At 45.4% G+C, this 15,681-nt stretch overlaps 1 protein-coding gene across 1 annotated transcript in view; it reads right to left on the bottom strand.

Moving 5' to 3' along the window:
* The window catches only part of CTNND2 (catenin delta 2), a 1,230,080-nt gene that overhangs the window by 206,394 nt on the left and 1,008,005 nt on the right, over positions 1-15,681 (bottom strand). Inside the window, exons 14-15 of the mRNA XM_042782401.1 lie at positions 13,163-13,280; positions 8,687-8,872 (exon numbers count right to left, since the gene is read on the bottom strand). Of these exons, the coding sequence (XP_042638335.1) occupies positions 8,687-8,872; positions 13,163-13,280 (304 nt within the window). The remainder of the gene's footprint in view (positions 1-8,686; positions 8,873-13,162; positions 13,281-15,681) is intronic.

The following is a 15,681-nucleotide window of genomic DNA, read 5'->3' as shown; positions in this document are numbered from 1 at the left end:
TGGGTTTCTGAGGTGGTGTCACTAAGGAAATAAATTGCCAAATCTTCCTTCTGAGGAGCAGCTGGTGGGTCTGAACCGGCAACTTTCTGGTTCGTAGTCAAATGCCGTAGGCACTATGCTGCCAGAGCTCCTAGAGCTCCTTATAGGTAAGAAAAACTTTTCTGCTCTTTAAAGCTACCACTTGTGATATTTCTATTACATCAGGACTAGGTAACTAATACAGCTTTCAAGCCTCCCTTACATCTCCATTTGGTCATGTGACCCAGTACAGGCCAAACGGATGTGAGCAATAGTGATGTATGTCACTTCTGGGTGGGACCCTGAAGGAAAGGCACTTCCTGTCTTTCTCTCTTTCCATTCCTAGAATGTGGATGTGGAGAGCCATCTTGGACCAAAAGAGGGGGCAGCATCCTAAGATGAGAACACAATAAGATGCAGGGATTCGGCCCCTGGTGACACCACAGAGCATGGCTCCACTGGCTCGCACTTCCACATCGGTGAGAAAGACGCTTTTGTCTACTCTACAATGCTATGAATTTGGCTGCCTGAATTTGGCCCTAACTCATATTATAACCAATACAAAAACCAAAAGTAAACCAAACTCATTGCCACTGAGTTGTTTCTGACTCATAGTGACCCCCGTTGGGTTTCTGAGACTGTTAATCTTTATGGAAGTACATTGCCCAGGCTTCCTTCCACAGAGCAGCTGGTGGGTTTGAACTACTGCCCTTCCAGTTATCAGTCAAATGCCTTGCATTTTGAAAGGTTAAACACCTCTATGGCCACTTTGTCCACTCCTCGGAAGGAAGGTTGGGCAATCCTACTTCCATAGTGATACTGCCTCGGAAACCCAAGGAGGGGTCGCTATGAGTCGGGGGCCGACTCAACGGCAAATAACAACAACAACAACAACATGCTTAAAAGTGGATTTAACAAAGTCTGATAGATATATGCTGGAGTATAAATTGTGACTCATCCTATGAGGGCAATGACAGAGGTGTGTGTATTAAGGCACCTGACTGCTAACCAGAATGCTGGTGGTTCAAACCCACCAGCCACTCTTTGGAAAGTAGGTTGGGCAATCTACTTCCATAGTGATACCACCTTGGAAACCCAAGGAGGGGTGGCTGTGAGTCAGATCTGACTCAATGGTGATGAGATTTCATGATGTCTAATACCAAGACCCTCAACAAGGTGGATGCACACAGTGGTTGCAACAGTGGGCTCAACCACAGCAGCAACTGTGAGGATGGCACAGGACCAGGCAGGGTTTCGTTCTCTTGTACATGGGGTCACTAGGATTGGAATGGACTCAGTGGCACCTAACAATAGCGACAAAAATACCATCCATGTGTATCATGTGTTAACATCTTGGAACAATGAAGTGTTTAGCCTGGCGCTGTCCAGAGTACTACTTCTCCAAAAACCCTCAGATCTGTGTGTTGTGCACATGTTCAGTTCTTAGCTGACACTGTGATGTAGAATGTTCATTACATGTGGTGGTGACTGCATAAGAAGAATATTGGTGAGTAAAGTAATAACATGCAAAGTTCATGAGCAGCTTGGATCCCAAAGGGAAGGAGAAGGACTGTGGATGACACTTCATTCACAGAAGGCCCTGGTGGCAAAGTCTCCCTATGAGAAAAAGGGACAAAGCTGGCACACATCACAGCTGTAAATGTCTACACAAATAACCCCACAACAAGAGCTAGAGGCCGCTGTGGACCACAGGCTGGCTGTCACCCAGTGTAACTTATGCCTCGCATCGGGCTAAAAGTCAAAGACAGAAATAAGACTCACACAGTCCTTCTTCCAGAAACTTCACTTTCTGTGGGGGTCAAACTCATCATATAAGGACTATAAGATACATTTATAATTAAATTATTCAGGGAAAAAAAAAAAAAAAAACTCACTGCCATGGAGTCGATTCGACTCATAGTGACCCCTCCTTGGGTTCCTGAGGAGGTATCTCTACGGAAGAAGATTGTCCAGTCTTTCTTCTGAGGAGAAGATTGTCCAGTCTTTCTTCTGAGGAGTGGCTGGTGGTTTGAACCACCAGCTTTCTGGTTATCAGTCAAATGCCTTAGGCACTACGCCCCTAATGCTCCCAAATTATGCAGAAGTAGATTATAAATAAAGTAAAATAAAATACACCATTTGCTGTTGGGTCAGTTCAGACTTGTAGCGTTTGGGACAGAGTTTTTCAAGGTTGTGCCCTTTCTGAAGGGCAAGTCCTTTCATCCAAGAAGCTCCTCTGTAGCTTCAGACCACCAACTTTTGATCAGTAGATGAGTGCTACAACATCGGTGCCATCTCTGGAGGCTCCAGAATTAGATTAAAAAAAAAACCCATTCACTGCCACGGAATTGATTCTGATTCATAGTGACCTCCATGGGGTTTCCAGGGCTGTAAACCTTTTACAGAAGCAGCCTGCCTCCTCCTTCTTCCACAGAGCATCTGGTGGGTTCGAACAACTGACTTTTTGATTAGCAGCTGAATGCCTTAACCACTGTGCCACCAGAGCTCCTTCCAGAAGTAGATTAGAGAGTGATTAGTTTTGTTCTCAGGGGAAATCTTGAAAGGATGGAGGTGACATTTTAGTGGAAGGTCATTGTCACTGTGCAAGGAGGGGAAGGGCTGCCAGGTGGCAGCGTGGGCTGAAGCCTGCCCCATGGATGAAGGTCCCTTAGGGTGGCTGGAAATGTATGCATTGTGAGAACCATGGAGGCCCTGCCAAGACGTGTCTCAGTATGGAGAAAGTAAGGGGACATTAACAGTTTTACACAAAAGCATGTTACTACTGCTCTGTGTATGAAATATCACAGGAAGTGGCATATGTGAAACTTCCTGCTAATTTATGCATCTGGCATTTACAACTTCAGAAAGCCGTGGAAAAGAGCAATCATATTTACTCTTAAATGGACTACAGCTCATTAGGCTGTGGAACAAAGATTATTGCAAGAAAAAGTCTACTGCACAAAAATGCTACATGAGAACCATCTTTACATATCCACCCACGTGAATTTACTGTAGATTTTTCTCATCCATGTGAAGTAAAACATCCACTGATGATTCACGGGCAGAAAAGAGAGGTGTTGCGTTTTAGGAGATTCTGCGGTTTAGGTCTTGTTTTTCTCAGCGGGTTTTTCCTTGATGGTTCAGCTCACACTGAGCAGGTCTTGAGAGCAGGGTCTTCTCTGGGTGGCACCCACTAGGGGGAAGTCCTGGTACCTCTACACCACTGGTACCAGGACACCATCACAGGGACCTGGACTACCTCCCAAATTGGAAAACACAAATGTTTATTTCTACAAAAGGGGAAAAAGGAGGAAAAGCAATTGTGTCCTCCTACTTTCCTGGAAACTAGTCTTCAAACTGCCACCCCTGCCTGTGATGACAGATGGCTGGCACCAAGCCCTGCTGAAGGCAGCGAGGACCCTCTAGGGGTCAAGCAAACCACGTTAGGAGACATTTTGCTCAAAAAGGGCTAGGGAAATGAATGCTTCATTATAATTCAGTGACAGGCACTAAGCACAGAGTCAGAAATGAAGAAATTTGCAAAGTCCTATTAGATTAGAATGTGATACCCAGAGGCAGGATGTAGGCTCCTAGCCTGTGGATGCCAGAACTTTCCAAAATCACCCATGTCTTGAAAGAAGAGCATGCATGCAACATATGTTGAATCAGATATGTTCTTGACTCATCCCTTCCAGGGGTTTAAAAGAAATGGTTTCAAAGAGCTGTATCCTAACTCTACTCAACCTGCAAAGTGTTACAGTAGTTTCTTGACATTCAGAATCAACACAAGAGTCCTCCATTTCTGGGAACAGGCAAATGTCAGAGGGAACTATTAAACCAATGATAACTATCCTCAGCTTTGCTTCCTGTTACTATCTCTACGCCCCTTCACCCCCATCCTGAGACGGTTTGCAATGAAAGAGAAAACCTGTCATTCCACACAGCCCCTTATGTTTTCCCCTGAGGTGTCTCAAATTTAAGAGAAAAAGGTGGACTTAGTTTAAAGCACACATTCCTTAGCCACGTAGAGCCTTTGTGAATACTGTTTAAGTGACGTTGTGAAAGACTGTAAATGCAATGTGCAGGGTAGAAAATTTATAAATAAATAGTTCAAAAAAGAATCAATCATTCTATTTCCTGTTTGATGTTACCATACTTTTTTTTTTTTTTTTTCCCAAAACTCACTGCCATTGGGTTGATTCTGACTCAGTGACCCATGCTGGATTTCCAACTCTGTAAATCTTTATGGAAGCAGACTGCCTCATCTTTCTCCCACAGAAGGGTTGGTGGGTTCGAACCACCTACCTTTTGGTTAGCAGTCAATACCTTTTCTAGAAACACATAAATTTTAGACAAGCATGTATTTTACATGTCATTGGCTGCTAACTAAAAGGCTAGTGGTTCAATTCCACCAGCCACTCCATGGAAGGAAGACTGGGTAATCTACTTCCATAGAGATACTGCCTTGGAAACCCAAAGGCCGTCCCTGTGAGTCGAAATCGACCAGAGGGGAGTTTGGTTTTTGGTTTGTGACAGACACATCCATTAGAGACTTGATCAGTGTTTATCTATGTCAGCAGCATGTAAATACTGCTCTCTCTCTCCATCATTATATCCAGATATAATCCATGGAGTCTCCGAGTGGTGGGAACAGCTAAGTGCTTGACTCCTTACCAAAAGGTGGCCATGCAAACCCACCCAGAGGTGCTTTGAAGAAAGGCCTGATGATTTGCTTCCAAAAGGCCACAAGCTTGAAAACTCTTTGGAGGAATTCTACTCTGCACATGGGGTAGCCATGAGTTGGGTTCAACCCCATGGCAACTAGTAACACTTTTCTCCTCAGAACTCCCTCATAAGATCCACAGCTGGCTAGAATGACAGCTTTCCCCAGCAGGTGGTGCCATCTAGACTCAGTTCTCCCCTGAAGGTCCACTGTGGAAGGGCAGGGCCACCCATTTCCCTTCCGTCTTCATTTGATGTTCTATCTACTCTGCCCTTCCTCATCTCCATCCCTGTCAGGCTGCAACCCGTCCATCAGTCCTCTCATGCAACACGCTTTGCACTTTTGACTGTTTTAAAATACATTGAACTTGACAAAACACATTGAACAGTTTTTCACACAAGCATAATTGCAATCTGTTCACATCTTCATTTCCCTTGACACCGATTTTCCTGGAACTTAAACACAGTTATCTTACATTTGACTATGCACTTAGTTTACTTAAAAACCTTTTTTTTAAAAAGTATCATTTGTATGAAGCCATAGCTTCAATGCCACTTTATAAATAAGAATATGCCACTGCATTTTAACTCTGGCAGAACTTTGCTTTTCTCTGAAAGAATACTGTAGGAATGAAAAAGGACACATTAACCATATACATTTTCATTGAGATTTTTGCCCAAATCATAGAATCAATTCATAGTTTCACCTTAGAAAAGGGCACCCCGATGCAATGACATGTGGTTCCCCATGCAGTTGCCTAAGCACGGGCAACCCTTCACCACCATGTTTCTTGGAGCGAACACCTGGAAAGAAGAGCTGTATTACCCTGGCTTGAAGTCCTTCTCAGAACCCAGTCAATTCCTAATCTCAGCTGTCACTGGAGAGATTTAAAATCACTGTGCCTTTTTGCAGAGTTATGGAAAAGGCTCAGTGTTGGGGCAGGAGCTTATTAAAAGAGATAGGAGGGATAGGCACGGCTGTCAGGGAGCTGCACTTGGATTCCGAGCAGTGGCTCAAACTCCAGAAATAAAGCCTTGCTGTCAGAGTGAATTCAGTCTCCGGGAATCCAGTTGGCATCAAGTTGATTCTGACTCATACTCATAGTGTAGGCACATGGTAGAACTGCCCTGGAGGGTTTCTAAGGCTATCGTTTTTACAGAGGCAGACTGCCACATCTTTCTCTTGCAGAACAGTTGGTGGGTTCAAACTGATAACCTTTGAGTCAGCAGCCGAGTCTTTACCCACTGCACCACCAGGGCTCCTTAGAGTTCTTTTAGCTAAGGCTAATGTGGTATGGGGAGCTCTGGTGGCATAGTGCTTAAGGCATTTGACTGCTAACCAGAAGGCTGATGGTTCAGACCCACCCCTCACTCCTTGGAAGGAAGATGGGGCAACCTACTTCCATAGTGATACTGCCTTGGAAACCAAAGGAGTGGTCGCTATGAGTCAGGTCCGCCTCGACAGCATATAACAACAACAACAACAACAATGTGGTATGAATGCATCTTCCTCCGTTTGCCTTCCTGAGTCACCTGGGTCCCATTGGGAGCTTCTGAGGACTGAGGTCCTGGTCCCTGATGACAAGCAGCATCCGCAGGGAAGTTGGGAGGCAGGTATTGCGTTTCCTTCTTTGCACCTTTGTTGTGCTACATCACATATGCAGCATAACGCAGCAGGGGCTGGGATCTGGGATGACATGGGGCCCGAAAGGAAATGATGAAAATACCCACTGAACCTGTGTCTGCCTGTGTTGTCTGACGTCACTCAGAAAATGCTCAGAAGGTACGACAGTTTGTTCCTTTTAGTTGTTGCTGTCAGTGGCTTCAAGGAGTCTCTGGCTGGTGGCTACCCCGTGCACCATTCCCACTGCTGGCTGCAGATCAGAAAGCTATGATCCATAGGGATTTCACCAGCTGATTTTCAGAAATGGATGGCCAGGCCTTCCTTCCTGGTCCATCTTAGTCTGGATGCTCTGCTGAAACCTTTTCAGCATCCTAGCACCCAGAACTACCAGGCAGCAAAACGGAGCAATCAGACAGCGGCTAGCATCATGCCATAAGACACCCAGTAGGTGTCTGAGAAATACCAGCTCCTGCCCAATGCACTCTCCTGGAGGCAGTGGCTGAGTTAAGAACCACAGCCTCTTAAAGAGCCTGTCCATTTTAGGGTGAGGCTAGCAGACATCGCCGACCCAGGGAGAGAAAAGGCTAAACTGAGAGGTCATTTCCAGAGCAGAAGGCAGTGGTCAAAGAGGAGATGATGAGCACCTATCTCCTCAATTATAGGCATGGTCAGGCCTTCCATACGGAAGGTGTAAGAAGTACTTCCTCAGCTCTCGGGGTGCTGCGAATAACTTGAGAACCAGAACCTGGGTGAAACTGCTAGCACAGATGGATTCAAGTGCTATTTAAGAATTCAATAAGAATTCAATGCATCCCCATTCATCCTTACTTCCCTTATCCATAACTATAAGGAGAGTCCCGACGGCACAGTGGTTGACTGATCGTTGGCTAACCAAAGGGTTGGCAGTGTGAACCCACCAGCTGCTCCATAGAAGAAAGATGTGGTAGTCCGTTTCTGTGAAGATTTCCAGCCTTGGGAAACCTACAGGGCACTTCTGCTCTTCCCTCCAGGGACACTGTGATTTAGAATCAAGTCAGTGGCAGTGGGTTTGGTTAACCCGCACTGGACACTGAACTATTTCTAAAATACTTTAGAGAACAATATGGTTGAACATAAACAAACATGTCTGCATGTTTACAATAAACCAGAACCTGGAGAAAGAGGAAGTGAGAGGGACAGAGAGAGAGTGTGGGTAAGTTCTGGGGTCTGCCCCCTACCTCAGTGTTCTGCTCCCAACGACAGGCTGAGGCTGAGGCTAGGGGCCCTCAGCAGCTGGAGTCTGAGCAAAGTTTGCAGGGGAAGTGGGAAAACCTTGTCAATAGCGTTCCTGGCTGGTAAATGAGTGGGCAGTGTCTTCAACCTACACCCACACCTTGCGGGGCAGTCTAGGTGAGGCATGGCCTCCCAATGGCTCAGGGAGAGGGGTGGAGGCGGTTCTGATCCCCAGGTAAAGAGCAGTGGCTATGTGGCATTCACTTCCCAGCAGTGCCACCTGCTTCCAGCTGCACCAGGTAAAGGTCATTGTGTTTTGAGAAGGACCCTGCAGCTGCCCACCTTTCTGAATCCACCTGAATGGCCCACAGGCCAGGCTACTCATGACATTCTGTTGGAAACAGCTCTGAATTCTCAGATTGTCACCCTACTTCCAATGGAAGGTGCAAGACTGTACATCCAAATGTTTTAAAACTCGCTACAAAAGGAGGGGTAAGGAGCTTTGATAGCACAGTGCCTAAGGCATATGACTGCTAACCAGAAGGCTGGTGGTTCAAACCCACCAACCAGTCCATGGAAGGAAGACCAGGCAATCTACTTCCATGAAGACTTACTGCCTCAGAAACCCATTGGCGGTTGCTATGAGTTGGTATCTACTCAATGTCAGGGCGTTTTCTGGGTTTACAAAAGGGGTGTGGGATTTGGACTTTGTGGCTCTCCTCAGCCTCCCTGCAGACACCATTACACGTACTTGGTACACCCCACTGTCTGCCTGAGCCCCTGCCTGGCCCTGGAAAGGATCTCAATAAATGTGCTAATCAACACACAGAAGAATCAATGTGGGGTCTAACTCAACTCCAGTGACTTTTTCTCATTTTGCAATTTCCCATCTTGGCTCAGCTGCAAGACTGGGAGTGAGGTGAGGGTGGGGCTGTCATTGACTGTTTCATTGCCTCAGCTGTGAAATTCCCACAGGAAGATGGCAGACAAGCCAGTCACATGACCACACACTGCAACCCGGAGCCCTCCCGTCTATACATGCAGACAAGACATTCATGCCCTAACAAGGGAAGGGGATAATTGCATGCAGCTGAGAGTAGCACACATCACCTGGTCTTGGGATTTCTTTTTCTTCTTCTTTTTCCCCCAGCACCCGGAACTTTCTGCATCCTTGCCATTGGCCTCGCCACAGAGCAGCCCATCCAGCTCATCCGTGCCCATGTGCTGTCCCTGAGTAGTCTCTGCTGCGAGCCGGTAGGAGAGGTTCCTTAAGATGCACACACAGTTTTCAACGGTCTGCAGGACCCCAAGAAAGAAGAGAAGGACACAGGGAGGAATGAATGAATACTCACCAGCATGCTCTCTCCTAGAAAAGGGCACAATACTTTCCTAGAAAAGAGCACAATATATACACACACATACACACATGCACTCACGCAAACCCACGTGTGTGTGTGCACACTTCCTTGGATATGCTTAACTGCTGGTTTCTAAAGGTTCTCCTGGCACCTGTGGTGGAAAGTATTTACAAAACCTTGGAACAATCTTCTTTCCCAAAGAAGCTACTTATCAACAGCAATTACTTCACAAACATCTACTATTGTCAACTGAAGTGCACTCACCAGTGGGGGAAAACATACAACGACGAGATGTTCCCAACATCTCTCCATTGACAGACGACTCCTGCTTGGGGCGTGGGCCTGGGAGTCATACAGGGGAGGGATAATTGCATCTTGGCCAGCTCTGCATAGGTGACACTAGCATTTATTCACCACCAGGACACTTCCTGGGAGGAAAATGGGGCAACTAGTAGAAACCAGGTGGTCCCAGATGAGCCAGGTGCTGGGGTCACCTATGGGCCTCAATGTGTTCATTTCACTCTGCTCCTTGTAGATGGTCGAGGCTCCTATTTCCATAGCACAGGAGTTAGAGAGAAGTTAAGGGTGTATGCTGTAACACACTGGGTCTATGATTGGCCAAGTGGCTGTTACTGTGGATGATGCACTTAACCTCTCTGGGCCTCAGTTCTCTCCTCTGTGAAATGCATCATAATAGCACCTGCATCTTAGGGGTGTTGTGAGATTAGCTGAGCTAACATACGCATGTGTGGTAGGCTGAATAATGTCCTCTCAAAGATGTCCATGCCCTAATCCCTGGCATCTGTGAATATGTCATGCTACAGAGAAAAGGGGAAGTAAGGTGGCAGATGGAAGTGGTTTGGCAGATACTATGTATCACCTCCCATTTTGTGATCTGATGTAAGCAGCCAATCAGTTGAAAGGGGAGTTTTGTTAGGGGTGTGGCCTGCATCCAGTATATAAAAGGATGTTCTGGTCAGGCTCTGGCTTGTTCTCTCCCCACTCCCCTAACCTCCCCATTCTCTCCTCTTCCTCTTTCTTCTTTCTACCCCTTTGCTCTCTCCTTTTCTCCTTGACGTTATTACTGAGAGCATGCAAATCAAGCAGGAAAGCCAATTTTCAGGATCCATCTCTGGAGCATTCTCATTCCAGACTTCTCTGTCAGCAATTCAAGGTTTCATGGGCTGCTAATCCCGAAGGCTTTCAGTATACCTGATTTTCTATTTCCAGCACCCTTTCAGCATCAAACAAGGGGCCGACCTGAAAGCAGGTGATCACAAGATGACTGACCCATGAAAGGAAGGATATCTCACATTGAAAGAAAACTATCATGGCATAAGTCAGGACGATCCTTAAATCAGCTCTAACTGATTTTTCTTACATCAAAGCCTTGGGAGAAAAAAAAAAGTGCCTTCTCATCCAGCCGTTCCTCTTTTAACAAATGAGAGCTGGGGCATAAATGCGTAGTTTCCAGGGCCATGCTTTACAATCTACCTGCGGCTGGAAAGAAGATGAGGGGAGAGGGAGGAGGGTGGGGGAAGGTGAGCAGGAGTGAGAAGAGACTGTACAGAGCTAGGGGAGGGAGGGCACGGGGATTGAACTCTGCCTCTCATTACACTTTCTGGAGGTTCTGCAGCTGATCTTGGTCAGGGAGGGCCACCATTCAAGGCTTTTTCTCTAAAGGGGTGGTGAAAAAAGGCAAGAAAAGTACAGCTCCTTCCTTGGGACACGAGCGGAAGGCTGGGACCAGCTGGTCATTTCGTTTGACATCCATTCCTACCTGTGGTGCTTTTCGCAGTCCCTCTTGGTCATTCTGACTCCTTATTTTCTATCAGAAAGGGCTAATTTGGAAGTTGTCTGTGGTCTGCTGTAGCATACGCTCCCCATTCAACAAACTGTCCCAGTTACAAGAGCCCAGCAGGGAGCGTGTATGGAACCTGGGCTCTTTGATTCATTAACTTTCCTGGCCTTAAAGAGAACGTGCACTCATTTTTCCTCCAACTTGTCATCAGGAAAGCTCAGAAGCGGTCAAGCAGAGGGCTGAGTAGAAAATTATCATCCAATAATCCTATGTCAGAACTGAATAGCACATTCTGGCCAATGAAGCCCTGAGCCTTGAATCACATTTGATCCTTTGAACAGCCTTGGCATTCAGCTATTGTCCTTACTGTCACAAAGTTGAGATCATTTGAGTACTGGCCTCTAACCAATGGGTGGGGGTTGGCACCACCTACCAGGGCTATCAAGGCTCCAAGCTCAGTGCTCTTTCTCCTCAACAATAGTATCTGGGTCTTCTCACTCAGCCCTGAATAACTAGTACCTGTTGCCTTTGAGTTGATTCCAACTGACAGCAACTTGATGGGTACCAGAGTAGAACTGTAGCTGGTTTTTCAGAACTAGATTGCCAGTCTTTTCTTTTGAGGTGCCTTTGGGTGGACTTGAACCTCCAACCTTCTGGTCAGTAACAGAATGTATGAACCATTTGCACCACCCAGAGAAGTCTCCCAACCATAAAGAGTCCCAGTAGTTTCAGTTTCTTAGTGGGAGGAACATGTGGATATTAAGAGATGACCCTGCAAGTATCCTAACTCCTCTAGGAGTCTGGCCATCTGACTATTAGAAAAAGGATATGTCTGCCAGTGAGCACTTTGGTCACACAACCTTCTCCTGAAGACTGCCATAACATGTGCAATAGAAAAATGGGCTCTTGGCTAATGAGAGAGGCTGTGGACACTTATTTTATTGTCATCTTCAAGGCCCAGATCACGCAAATCTCTTTTGGTATTTTCTCAGTAAGAGGCCTAGTGTCCCAATGCATCAGTCCATATTATAATTTTTGAACATTCAGATCCTCAGCACTCCTGTCTCATTGAATTGGCTTCAGCAGCTCTTTTAAAAATTATATGTCTTTTATGGATTGAACTGTGTCCCAGCAGATATGTGGACTGAATCCTAATCTGGGGATAGGTAGGGCTCTCTGTGACTATAATGTGCCATCAAGGCTGACAACTATTATGCACAATTATTCCAATGCCAACTAATGATGGAATGGATGAAAGCAATCTCATTTGTTCCTTATCTGACTTTAGAGTGTAACTGAAGTACGTTCTACTACATCCCTGATTAGACACTGTGTTCCACATCTGCATCTCCTAAATCAGGGTTCTTAATCCAAGATGCTCATCAAATCAACTGTTGAAACTGAGTTAGACTTTCACATTCAGAAGGGCAGTGATGTGGTCTGCTATAGGAATGAGCTAAAAGTCCTACCAGCATTTCGGATGTGGAATTGGAGATGGAGATGATGGGATTAAGGCAGTAGTTCTCAACAACGGCCAGTTTTGCTCCTCATAGGATGTATGGTAATGTCTGCATACATTTTTGGTAGTCATGGTGTGAGAGGGGATGCTCCTGGTATCTAGTGGGTAGAGGACAGGGATTCTGCTAAACATCCTACAATGTACAGAACAGTGTGCTGAAACCAAAGGTATCTGGCCCAAAATATGAACTGTGCCACTTGTGAGAAATTTGGTATGAAAGTATCACACTTACCACATTAATTACTTTAAACATGTATTGGTAAAGCCTACATTTATATCAGGATATTATGAAATTACTGTATATATTTATATGCAGAGTAGATTAAAACTAATACCATGCAGAGTAGATTGAAGCTAATATAATTCAGATAGAACCAAACAGATCAGACACTGGGAGAGTCCACCTGTTTCTGTTTTGATTATCAACTAATGTATCGAAGAGACATTGATGATTTGCATGTCTTGACAGTCTCATCTACTTAGATTCTGCAACGTATTTTTGGCATTTGATACAATTAACAGTTGTTAAAAAGCTAATTTATAAGAATGTTGGAAAATTCAACTCAGGTAGCTTTAAAATCCCTTTTTCTCTTAAAAGTAGACTCTATACAATAAAAACTAGAGACTGGTGGGTAATGTGGTATGCCAAAGTTTACACACTTCATCCAGAACACCTGTGGTTTCACTAAGTTACTATAAAGTATGACTCATTAGAGTTAGGGGTGGCACCTCTGAAGTTCTAGGCTAGGTCTAGTACCCCCATCAAGAATGTATGGGATGCATTCAAAGGCAGTAGGCTTCAAAGGAAAGTATTCAATACTGCACTCGTTCTCCATCGTTCTAAGCCAGTCTAGTCCCTTGGGCACCCTTATTCTCCAGCATCTTCAACCTGGGAAAATCCAACAAACCTTGCTATCGATCTCGCTGCTCCCCAGAGCAGACTGAATCACGTACAACAGCGCGTCTGTGAGCCCATCACACTCCCGCATCCTCCGGCGGGCCTCCTCTCCGGCCGAACTCACATTCCTGCAAAGCAAAAGGATGCATCGGCAGTCAGCAACCTCCACGGTGGTCACCAAAGGAAGCTTCTTCCAGGCTCACCCCTTTCAAGTTTTCCAACAACACACTTCGATTGCTTTTCCCAAAGGTTTATCATGAACATAGTTGTAATGCATATGGTGGCTTCAACAAATATGCCCTAGAAATGATAAGCCAAAGGGATCTCTAATACAAACTGTAAAACAGAGACTGTAGAATTCCTAAGGAGAAGACAGTTGTCATGCATTTGGGTGGCTTCAGCCTGTATCTATTGCTTACCAGTCCTATATTCTCGTTATGAAGTCTACATTCTTTCTTTTGAGAGTTGCATTGGATGCGCCGGTGGCTTACCATTTCTAGGATGGACCTCTAATGCCACTCTTGAACTAGAGCACGTGGAATTCCTAACACATGGCCTGCGTCTTGTCACCACTGAGAAAGGGAGCCTTCAGAAAGTCTTCAAGGTCCCTCATTTCCAACTGACTGAGGAATCAGAAGCTTTTTGATTCAAAGGACTCTTTTTCTTTGAGAAGTTTGAAACAGTTTTCAAAGAGAAAGTTCCCAACTTACTGAAATATTTTACAGAGCTGAAATTTGCCTGCATGAAAAATGTACCTACCCTTTGGCCCAGACAGAAGCAGACCATTAAGAACTTATAAAGACATTATTAGGTTGGTTTACTTCATTGTTTGTTTCTGTGTGTGAAAAATCTAGTCAATGCCATGGAGTTGTATCTGACTCACAGCAACCCCTCCTTGGGTTTCTGAGGCAGTATCACTATGGAAGTAGATTGCCCAACCTCCCTTCTGGGGAGTGGCTGGTGGGTTTGAACCATCAACCTTCTGGTTAGCAGTCAAATGCTTTAGGCACTAGGCCACCAGAGCTCCCTAACGGCAACAGGTGGGGGCCTATTTTAATGGAAAGCACAGCTGGGAAGCAGAGGTACCTTGTAGCTCCACCAAAGGCATGAGCTGATCATAGTAGAGGGGAATCTTGGGGTCCTTTTATTTACTCCAGCAATGGAGGGTATCTCCCTCCTCTCCTCATTGGTTAGAATTTTATTCCAGTGGACAATTTCTTTGGGGACTGACTTATGGACAAAACAGCCTACAGGAAAGATGCTAATGGGGGTGGGTTAATGGAAGGTGCAAAGGGATTGAAAGAATTTAGAGAACTTGGAGAAGGTGCCAGAAAGAGAGAATGATCTAAATAGGGCAATGGTTCTGAAACCCTCACTAGAATATCCATTAAAGGACAGACAGCTGGCCCTCTACCATATTGCATGTAGCCAATATATTCTTGATGGAGGTATTAATCCTTCCTCAGAACTACAAAGGTAATGAATGTTCCTACTTCTCTATTAGCAACGAGTACTAATTTATATTAAGTTACTCAAACCACAGGTGTTCCACACTCTGGTAGTCTGGGATGGGGCCAGAGAACTTCATTTCTAGAAAGTTCCTCGTTGGTGCCTTCTGGAGTAGAGTTTGGTGGGGAAGGGGTTGCTGCTCTTTGCTGACTGCTGGAGCAGACATGTTGCAAACCACAAAACGAAAACCACTGTTGCTGGGTTAATTCCAAATCAGAGCAACCCTATAGGACAGGGTAGGAGTGCCACATAGGGTATCCAAGGCTGTAAATCTTGATGGAAGCAGACTGCCACATCTTTCTTCTGCAGCTGGTGGGCTTGAACTACCAACCTTTCAGTTAGCAGCCTTGTGCTTAAACACCAGGGCTCCAGATAGGTGGCAGAGCCTAAGAAGTGGTGACACTAGACTCATCCGGGAGGATACATTGAATGGAATAAATCTCTACCACTCACAATGGACCAACACAGGTATCCCCATCTCATTGTGATATCTTCATGTGGTTGTACTTAAGTAGTTAAGTTTTACAGGTGAGGAGCTCTGGTGGTGCAGTAGATAAGACATTTGGCTGCTAACCACAAGGTTAGCAGTTCAAACCTCCAGCTTCTCCATGGGAGGAAGATGAGGTAATCTACTTCTCTAAAGATATACAGTCTTGGAAACCCTATAGAGGTCACTATGAGTCAGAACTGACTTGAAGGCAGTGGGATTTCACAGGTGACAGAGCTGAGGTTCAAAGAGGTTGTCTGAGGCAACAGAGCTAGTAAGTGGAGGAGCTGAAACAAGCCCAAGTCCATGGGAGAGAAGAGAACAAGGGCTTCAGATGTGATGTGGAGTATGGATGGACCTTATTATTTGGAATAAAAATAGGCCTAATCGCTGGCAATTCAAACCCACCAGCCACTCCTCAGAAGGAAGACTCGGCAATCTATCCGTAGAGATAGTGCCGGGGAAACCCAAGGAGTGGTTGCTATCAGTTGAATTGGCTTGATGGCAGTGCGTTTTTTTTTTTTTTTTCAAGC

This window comes from Orycteropus afer, unplaced genomic scaffold, assembly GCF_000298275.1.
Source record: "Orycteropus afer afer isolate SDZICR_OR568_19922 unplaced genomic scaffold, OryAfe1.0 scaffold00303, whole genome shotgun sequence".
NCBI classification, from domain to species: Eukaryota; Metazoa; Chordata; class Mammalia; order Tubulidentata; family Orycteropodidae; genus Orycteropus; species Orycteropus afer.
The sequence above is the reverse complement of the archived record's forward strand: the minus strand, read 5'-3'. Positions and strand labels throughout refer to the sequence as shown.